Here is a 10,489-nt window from a genome sequence, read left to right on the forward strand (position 1 = left end):
AAAAGGACCCGATAGGACTCCTTCAGCTTGACGGCATCCCTCACCGCTGGTGTCCACCAAGGGGTTTTAGGATTTCTGCCCCGACAGGCACCAACTACCTTGCAGCCACAGCTCCGATCTGCCGCCTCGACAATAGAGGTGCGGAACATGGTCCACTCGGACTCAATGTCCAACACCTCCCTCGTGACATGTTCAAAGTTCTTCCGGAGGTGGGAATTGAAACTTTGTCTGACAGGAGACTCTGCCAGACGTTCCCAGCAGACCCTCACAATGCGTTTGGGCCTCCCAGGTCTGTCTGGCATCCTCCCCCACCATCGCAGCCAACTCACCACCAGGTGGTGATCGGTAGAAAGCTCCGCCCCTCTCTTCACCCGAGTGTCCAAAACATAAGGCCGCAAATCCGATGACACAACTACAAAGTCGATTATGGAACTGCGGCCTAGGGTGTCGTGGTGCCAAGTGCACATATGGACACCCTTATGTTTGAACATGGTGTTTGTTATGGACAAACTGTGACGAGCACAAAAGTCCAATAACAAAACACCACTCGGGTTCAGATCCGGGCGGCCATTCTTCCCAATCACGCCTCTACAGGTTTCACTGTCGTTGCCAACGTGAGCGTTGAAGTCTCCCAGTAGGACAAGGGAATCACCCGGGGGAGCACTTTCCAGTACTCCCTCGAGTGTTCCCAAAAAGGGTGGGTACTCTGAACTGCTGTTTGGTGCATAAGCACAAACAACAGTCAGGACCCGTCCCCCCACCCGAAGGCGGAGGGAGGCTACCCTTTCGTCCACCGGGTTGAACTCCAACGTACAGGCTTTGAGCCGGGGGGAAACAAGAATTGCCACCCCAGCCCGTCGCCTCTCACTGCCGGCAACGCCAGAGTGGAAGAGGGTCCAATCCCTCTCGAGAGAAGTGGTTCCAGAGCCCTTGCTGTGCGTCGAAGTGAGTCCGACTATATCCAGCCGGAATTTCTCGACTTCGCGCACTAGCTCAGGCTCTTTCCCCCCCAGTGACGTGACGTTCTACGTCCCAAGAGCTAGCTTCTGTAGCCGAGGATCGGACCGCCAAGTGCCCTGCCTTCGGCTTCCGCCCAGCTCACATTGCACCCGACCTCTATGGCCCCTGCTATGGGTGGTGAGCCCATTGGAGGGGTGACCCACGTTGCCTCTTCGGGCTGTGCCCGGCTGGGCCCCATGGGAACAGGCCCGGCCATCAGGCGCTCGCCATCGTGCCCCACCTCTGGGCCTGGCTCCAGAGGGGGGCCCCGGTGACCCGCGTCCGGGCGAGGGAAATCTGGGTCCATGCTTTTTCTTCTTCATAAAGGTCTTCGAGCTGCTCTTTGTCTGATCCCTCACCTAGAACCTGTTTGCCTTGGGAGACCCTACCAGGAGGCTTTATGCCCCCGGACAACATAGCTCCTAGGATCATAGCTCCTATGATCATTGTTGCAGCTCCTCTCTGAGCTGCAACCTTATCGTGGTAGAGGAGTTTGCGTGTCCCAATGATCCTGTTTTCCTTTAATGGATTTAAATATTTCCAGATAAACACTGTGGAGGGGGGCGTGGCCTGCTGGCCTGCAGCGAGGCGGGGTGTACCAGGACCGGCCTCGAAGTCGGCGACAGGTGCGTGGATAGCCCAGGTGGGCCTGGTTATCTAATCACCTGTTTTCTGTATAAGCAGCAACCAGAAGGAGTCAAAGGGCGAGACACAAAATCCCACGGAAGGACGCTTCGCCGAGGTTGGAGGCGCGAGGCTCCCGTGCCTTCCCTACGGAAGCAGTAGCTGAGGAGATTGTTTTGGGCCCATGGCCTCTAGTCATTCGCTTTACCAGATAAAACTGCATCCTCGAGCCTGCTGTCCTGGGGTACACTTCGGATGGAACCAGCTACTAGATGGTTTGATGATTCTTTCGCCCCAATACCCAGGTTGTGCGACTGATTTGCACGTCAGGACCGCAGTGGGCCTCCACTAGGGTTTCCTCTGGCTTCGCCCTGCCCAGCCAGGCTTAGTTCCCCATCTTTCGGGTCCTACCGCTCGTGCTCATGGTCCACCTCACCGACGCTGCGGGCGAGACAGGCTGATGGTGAGCCCAGAAAACCACAAGGGGCCGGGATCCCACCTATGCCGCCGTAGACCGGCCCAGGTGGGGTTTCGTGTCCAGCCCTTTGACTCGCGCGTGCGTTAGACTCCTTGGTCCGTGTTCTCGCTCTCCCCAGCTCCAACGTCTCTCCCCCCGGTTGCTGCTTATACAGAGCGTCCGGTGATTAGACAACAAGGCCCAGGTGGGCCATCAACGCACTTGTCGCTGACTTTGAGGCCGGTCCTGGCATACCCCGCCTCGCTGCAGGCCTGCAGGCCACGCCCCTCTCCACATACACAAAAATCGGAAAAAATGTTCATCCAAAATGCAAAAAATTGTGATTATCTGTGTGATGACAAATTGAACCAGAAGAGGCATTTTAGCTTTTCCTTTTTGTTTAGCATAACGGTAACAGTCCGTGTACTTTTTGTTCATTCTATTTTGAATTCTTAAATGCAGGTCAAAAAACTAATTAAACTTTTTTTTAAATTTTATTTTCTGAAACAAAAGTTGGACAAGTTAAAGTTAAAGTTAAAGTGGCAATGATTGTCACACACACGAGGTGTGGCAAAATTATTCTCTACATTTGACCCACCACCCTTCATCATAACTATTGGAGGTGAGGGGAGCAGTGAGCAGCAGCTGTGGCCCTGCCCAGGAATATTTTTTGTGTGATTTAACCCCCAATTCCAACCCTTGATGCTGAGTGCAAAGCGGGGAGGTAATGGGTTCCATTGTTATAGTTTTTGGTATGACTCGGCTGGGATTTGAACTCACAACCACTAGGCCACTAAGTTGGACAACTATTTGATGAGACTTATTTAAAACGACAATAGGACTTCTGCTAAAAAAAAAAAAAAAGATGTTAGCGTTATGCTAAAAACATGTTAATCGCAAAGGAAAAGCTAAAATGCTGCTTCTGGTACATTTTGTCATCACACAGATAAATATGCATTTTTGAATTTAGGATGAACATTTTTTTCAATGTTTGTGTTTATCTGGAACAATTAAAATCCATCCATCCATCCATTTACTTCCGCGTGTCCCTTTTGGGGTCCTCAGCTTTATTCGGGCGGAAGGCGGGATACACCCTGGACAAGTCACCTCTTCATTCGTTAAAGGCAAACAGCACATAATCCAATTTTATGGCATATTTTAATACAAATCACCCATTTTTTGTTTGTTTTGAAATCTGCCATATACAATAAAAATTGAAAATCGATCCTAATTTTGTTTTTTTTGATTTGCGTTTCAGAATCGGAAATAGAATGCACAGCAGGTACCATTTTAGCTTTTTCTTTGCTGTTAGCATGTTTTTCGCATAACGGTTACGGTCCGTGTACCTTCCGTTCATTCTATTTCCAATTCTTAAATGCAAATCAAACAAACAATTTGGGGTCATTTTTTTTTATTTCCATGTCTGAAACAAAAGTTGGACAGCTATATAATGAGACTTTTTAGACCCACAATAGTACTCCTGCTGAAAAAATATGTTAGCGTTATGCTAAAAACATGCTAATCGCAAAGGAAAAGCTAAAATACTTCCGGTTCAATTAGTCATGACACAGATAAAAATGCATCTTTGCATTTTGAATGATCATTTTTTTCGATGGGAAAAATTGAAATCCATAAAAGGAAAACAGTACAATTTGATGGCAATATTTGAATGAAAATCAACCCCGTTTTTGTTTTTAAAATCCGCCATATACAATAAAAATCGAAAATCGATCCTAATTTAGTTTTTTCGATTTGCATTTCAGAATTGGAAATAGAATGCACGGAAGGTAGCATTTTAGCTTTTTCTTTGTTGTTAGCATGTTTTTAGCATAACGTTAACGGTTCATGTACCTTCAGTTAATTCTTTTTCCAATTCTTAAATGCAAATCAAACAAACAATTTTGGGTCATTTTTTTATTTTCATTTCTGAAACAAAAGTTGGACAATTTGATTTGAATTATATAATGAGACTTTTTAAGCCCACAATAGGACTCCTGCTGAATAAATATGTTAGCGTTGTGCTAAAAACATGCTAATCGCAAAGGAAAAGCTAAAATACTTCCGGTTCAATTAGTCATGACACAGATAAAAATGCATCTTTGCATTTTGAATGAGCATTTTTTTCGATGGGAAAAATAAAAATCCATAAAAGGAAAACAGTACAATTTTATGGCAATATTTGAATGAAAATCAACGCCGTTTTTGTTTTTAAAATTTGCCATTTATAATAAAAATCGATCCTAATTTTGTTTTTTTGATTTGCGTTTCAGAATCGGAAGTAGAATGCACGGAAGGTACCATTTTAGCTTTTTCTTTGCTGTTAGCATGTTTTTAGCATAACGGTTACGGTCCGTGTACGTTCCGTTCATTCTATTTCCAATTCTTAAATGCAAATCAAACAAACAATTTTGGGTCATTTTTTAAAATTTTCATTTCTGAAACAAAAGTTGGACAACTATTTAATGAGAATTATTTTTAAATGACAATAGGACTCCTGCTGAAAAAAAAAAATGTTAGAGTTATGCTAAAACATGCTAATTGCAAAGGCAATGCTAAAATACTGCTTGCGGTTCAATTAGTCATCACACAGATAAACATGCATCTTTGCATTTTGGATGAAAATGTTTTTTGGATATTTGTGCTTATCCGGAGAAATTAAAATTCATAAAAGGAAAACTGCACAAAATCCAATTTTATGGCAATATTTTAATAAAAATATTTTGTTTGTTTTAGAATCTGCCATATGTAATAAAAATCAAAAAACTACCCTAATTTTTTTTTCGATTTGTGTTTCAGAATCGGAAATAGAATGAACGGAAGGTACATGGGCCATTTTAGCTCTTCCTTTGAATTTAGCCTGTTTTTAGCATAACGATAACGGCCTATTTTTAGTTTTTGATTGATTGATTGAAACTTCTATTAGTAGATTGCACAACACAGAATATATTCTGTACAATTGACCACTAAATGGTAACACCCAACTTGTTTAAGTCGGGGTCCACGTTAATCAATTCATGGTAAGTATAGCCGGCAACAAAGAAAAATAAAAGCCACTCTGTCTTATAAACCGCAGGGTTCAAAGTGTAGGAAATGAAAGTAGAGGTTTATAGTCTGGGATTTACGGTAATCACTTTCGATTTTTGATTGATCACATTTTTTTATTTTATTGATTCACTTTTAATTGTGCCCTGCGATGAGATGGCGACTTGTCCAGGGTGCACAGCGCCTTCCGCCCGGTCGTAGCTGAGATAGGCACCAGCGTCCCCCGCGACCCCAAAGGGAATAAGCGGTAGAAAATGGATGGCTGGACTTTTAATTGTGAATATTCAGTCAACATTTTGGATTTTGATTGTTAATGATTAATCGCACGATTGAATTCTGATTAATCATGATTAATCCCACATACAATTTGAAAAACCATGACCAATCACACTTGAATTTTGGATTATCACAGTTAGTCACTTTTCAATTTTGATTTATTCCCACTTTTGAATTCTAATCAATCAAACTCGAATTGGACAAATGACATTCCTATTTTGTTGTTTTTCTGCTTTTCGTATCTTTAGACTTGTGTTTTATTTACGAATGAATACATTATTAATTTGTTTATTTATTTTTACTTTCTTTTTATATACACTCAAAATAACGCGGTCATTGGGGTCCATAAAACACCGATCCCGTTGTTCCCGAGATCGCGTTAAATGGACATCGGTCTGTGTAACTTACCTTCATTCTATGTCAAACTGTTTAATGCAAATAAAAATAAAAAAATTCGGGCAATTTTTATATTTTCATTTCTGAAACTAAAGTTGGACAACTTTTTAATGACACTTTTTTTTACGACAATAGGACTCCTGCTGAACAAAAATGTTACGGGTATGCTAAAAACATGCTAAACCAAAGGATAAGCTAAAATACTGCTTCCGTTTCAATTTGTCACCACACAGATAAAAATCCATAAAAGGAAAAACAGCACAAAATCAAATGTTATGGCAATATTTGAATGAAAATCAACCCTTTTGTGTTGGTTTTCAAAACCGCCATATGTAATAAAAAAAAAAAAAAAATGGCCCTAATTTTGTTTCTTGATTTGCGTTTCAGAATTGGAAATGGAATTAACGGAAGGTACACCGATCCTGTTATTCCCGAGATCGCGTTAAACGGTCCTTGTAGCTTACCTTCATTCTCTTTCAAACCCTTAAGAGATGTAGTGACCAACTGTAGTTACTGGCAGTGGTTTTCTGAAGTGTTCCTGAGCCCATGTGGTGATATCCTTTACACACGGATGTCACTTTTTGATGCAGCACAACCTGGGGTATCGAAGGTCCATAATATTATCGCTTACGTGCAGTGATTTCTCCAGATTCTCTGAACTTTTTGATGGTATTACGGACTATTGGTAGTGAAATCCCTAAATTCCTTGCAATAGATGGTTGAGAAATGTTGTTCTTAAACTGTTGGACAATTTGCTCAAGTATTTGTTGACAAAGTGGTGACCTTCGCCCCATCCTTGTTTGTGAAAGATCGAGCATTTCATGGAAGTGGCTTTTATACCCGATCATGGAACCCACCTGTTCCCAATTAGCCTGTTCACCTGTGGGATGTTCCAAATAAGTGTTTGATGAGCATTCCTTAACTTTCTCAGTCTTTTTGTCACTTGTGCCAGCTTTTTTGAAACATGTCGCAGGCATCAAATTCCAAATTAGCTGATATTTGCAAAAAATGACAGTTTTCCAGTTCGAATGTTAAATATCTTGTCTTTGCGGTCTATTTAAGTCTGGGGTCTCAAACTTAATTTACCCGGGGGCCACTGGATGCAGAGTCTGGGTGAGGCTGGGCCGCAAGAAAATATTTCTTAAAAAAAATGCAACACGGCGGTCGGCGGGTAATAGTCGGGAAAGTACCTGGATAGCAAGCGCAAAAAAGTGACGGCTCTCGTAGTGTTTTCCGGCGTCATATCAAAATAAATGTAGTGTTTATCGTGTGAGGCAATGCGAATTAAAACAATACAAAAAACTAAAGGTTTGAATTGGTCCAGGTTATCGGGGACTGTTATTAATGACGGACAGGTGTCGTGGTGTGACTGCAGCCAGGCAAGTAAAAAAAAAAACCTCGTCTCCATGGCAACGTCTCTATCGCTTTCACTCATTTGCCGCTTTTCCACTAATGCAGGGGTAGGCAACCCAGAACGTTGAAAGAGCAATTTTGGACCCAAATAACACAACTTTGTCAAGCGCCATTCATATAAAACTTGCGGGCCGCGCTAAGTCATATTAAGGTGGGGGCCGCAAAATAACGTCGCGTGTCTGAGACCCCTGATTTAAGTGAATATAGGTTGAAAAGGATTAGCAAATCATTGCATTCTGTTTTTATTTACCATTTACATAACGAGCCAACTTTACTGGTTTTGGGGTTTGTATAATAAAGGACATAAAATGGATGGATGGAACTTGGCTGCATTCACTTTCATCAGTCTGTTTATTTCCAGTAGCTAACAAGATCAAAGGTGGAATAACTTCCGGGAAAAAAAAAAATCAAAGAAAGTCTCCCTCGAAATAATAAATATTTTGCAATTGATAGTTTAATCATTCTGAACACACAGAAATATATAATACTTCATACAAAATTATGGCTAGCGTCATATTAGTGAAGTGGAATGTCTCTGGGGTCCAAACGTGACGTTTGTCGACTCTTCTCCTGCACGGCGACATGGACACAAAGAAAGGAGTGATTGTTTGCTATTGGAACTCATAAAAAAAAAAAAAGGTAGAAAAAGAGCAGAAAAAAGCACTATGTGATATATACTGTTTAGCAATCCACAGGTCAATGGTTCTCAACAAGGTTCTCATTAAAGCCTCACATATTAAAACTTTACAACAAGTGATATGAAAAATGTACAACATTTCTTCTTTTTTTTTTTTCCTCCTTTCTTTAGGGTTACTTCTGTACAGCTGGCAAAAAATAACTCCAATGCCTCTTTATTTTTTATTTTTTTAGTTGGCTTTGGCATTGCTGCAGACTTGGCTGCGCTTTATCTCGATTTTTTTTTTCCTTTCCCCCTCTATGGTTAAAAATACACCACTCTCCAAAGCGTCCCCCGTCTTGAAAAAAAAAAAAATGAATGGTAAAAAAAAACAACATAATTTAATGGTTGCCGAAAAAGAGGACGTCGGCGCTTGTCTGTAGCCCCGCCTCTACTCTAGCCCCGCCTCTACATAACAGGTACAGCAGATCACAGCTACAAGTTGACGACATGGGCACATGGCGAACGATCCGTCCAATTGAGTCTGTCTTTTTGTCCCCTTTTTTTTTTCTTAAATAAAGCTTTATCGTTAAATAAAACAGCGACAGACAGTCGTTGACAGCTGCGAGACGTCACAAATAATTAGGTAAACACCGCCCCCCCCCCTTTCCCTGTACATATCCGTCTATAACAATGGACAGTTCTTTCTATAACATTCTGACACACTTCTTAAGTGCAACGTTGGAAAAAAAGCAACCTGGAAGTGCTGCTTTTTTTTTTTTTTTTTTAATCAAACTGTTCTTTGATGAAGGAGTCGAGCTCAGAAAATGCTGACTTGCGAGAGGACCTGGGCGTGGGCCTGGATTTGGGAGGGGTGCTGCTGCTGCTGCTGCTGCTGTTGCTGCTGCTGCTGCTGCTGTTGCTGCTGCTGCGAGGCCGGCTGGGGGCTTCCGAGCGAGGCGGTGGAATGTGGCGTGCCGGGGGAGTGTTGTGGCGGGGAACACTGGGATTGCTGGAGATGCTGGATTTGCTGCTGATGCATGTGATGCTGCATCTGCATGTGCTGCATCTGCATCTGCTGCTGCTGCTGCTGCTGCTGCTGCATGTGGTGTTGCTGCAGCTGCTGCTGTAGGTGATGCTGGAAGTGCTGATGCTGCATCTGCTGCTGGATCTGCTGGTGATGCAGCTGCTGCTGCTGCATCTGCTGGTGCTGCAGGTGCATCTGATGCTGCATGGCGTGCTGCTGCTGCATGGGCGGGCTCATCTGCGACACCGCCGTGGACTGAGCCCCCGCCCCCATCTGGCCGAGCATCTGCGGCGGCATGCCGGGGGGCATGTTCTGGTGGGAGACGGTGACCGAGGTGACGATCTGGTTGCCCCCGAGTCTCATCTGCAAGGGCTTGGGGGCGATGGCCCGGGGGAGAGCTTGCTGGAGAGCCTGGGAAGCGGAGGGCATGGAGGGGTGCTGGCTGAGGGGCGAGGGCATCACCAGGCCCGGGGAGAGGCTGGTGGAGGCCAGGGTCTGCTGCACCGAGCGAATGGTCTGCGCCTCCGCTGATTCGGCCGCAGCCTGGATGCAAAGAGAAAATATTTCGGAACTCAGTTTTTATTGCGCAGAACAAATAGTAGGGGTGTCAAATAAAAATAAGATTTTCAAATGAATCATGATTCTTATTTTTAACGATTCTTAATTGATTAAAAAAAAAATCAAAAATTTATTAAAAAAAATAAAAAAGTATAAATATATGCGGTGTATGTACAATATAAATATGTATATATATATATATACACAAATATATATATATATACACATATATAAAGGGGACAAGCGGTAGAAAATGGATGGGGATGGATTGATAAATATATATATGTATATATATATATATATATACATATGTATGTACATATACATATATATAACCATTTATATGTATATATATGCACATATATATGCATATACATATATATAACCATACATATGTATATATATATATATATATACATACATATATGTATGTGTATATATATATATACATACATATATGTATGTGTGTGTATATATATATGTATATATATACATATATATACAGGGACGGCGTGGCGGCATGGTGGAGTGGCCGTGCGCAACCCGAGGGTCCCTGGTTCAATCCCCACCTAGTACCAACCTCGTCACGTCCGTTGTGTCCTGAGCAAGACACTTCACCCTTGCTCCTGATGGGTGCTGGTTAGCGCCTTGCATGGCAGCTCCCTCCATCAGTGTGTTAATGTGTGTGTGAATGGCTAAATGTGGAAGGAGTGTCAAAGCGCTTTGAGTACCTTGAAGGTAGAAAAGCGCTTTACAAGTACAACCCATTTATATATAAACATAAATATATACATATATGTATATATACACATATTAATATATACATATACATATATGCTACATTAATGTGTATATGCATGTTATGTTAGGGAAAAAAAACAAATCCCCTGTTTCGCAACCATATTTTTGATGTATATGATCATACCTGCTGTACATTATTACTTTACGAAAGAGAAGTGCAGGATACTTATGTTGCTGACTTTTTTGTATTTTACTTTATTAAATGTTTGGGTATAATCTATTACAATTTTTTTTGTATATATCTTTGAAGTAATATAAACATTTATCAGGGCTGTTGCTT

At 42.2% G+C, this 10,489-nt stretch overlaps 1 protein-coding gene across 1 annotated transcript in view; it reads right to left on the reverse strand.

The window, feature by feature from the left end:
• Window positions 1–7,643: 7,643 nt before the first annotated feature.
• Window positions 7,644–10,489, reverse strand: part of tox3 (TOX high mobility group box family member 3) — a 196,345-nt gene continuing 193,499 nt past the window's right edge. The window contains exon 7 of the mRNA XM_061922170.1: window positions 7,644–9,393. Within this exon, the coding sequence (XP_061778154.1) occupies window positions 8,644–9,393 (750 nt within the window). The 3' untranslated portion in view covers window positions 7,644–8,643. The remainder of the gene's footprint in view (window positions 9,394–10,489) is intronic.

This window comes from Nerophis ophidion, linkage group LG02 (genome assembly GCF_033978795.1).
Source record: "Nerophis ophidion isolate RoL-2023_Sa linkage group LG02, RoL_Noph_v1.0, whole genome shotgun sequence".
Classification (NCBI taxonomy): domain Eukaryota; kingdom Metazoa; phylum Chordata; class Actinopteri; order Syngnathiformes; family Syngnathidae; genus Nerophis; species Nerophis ophidion.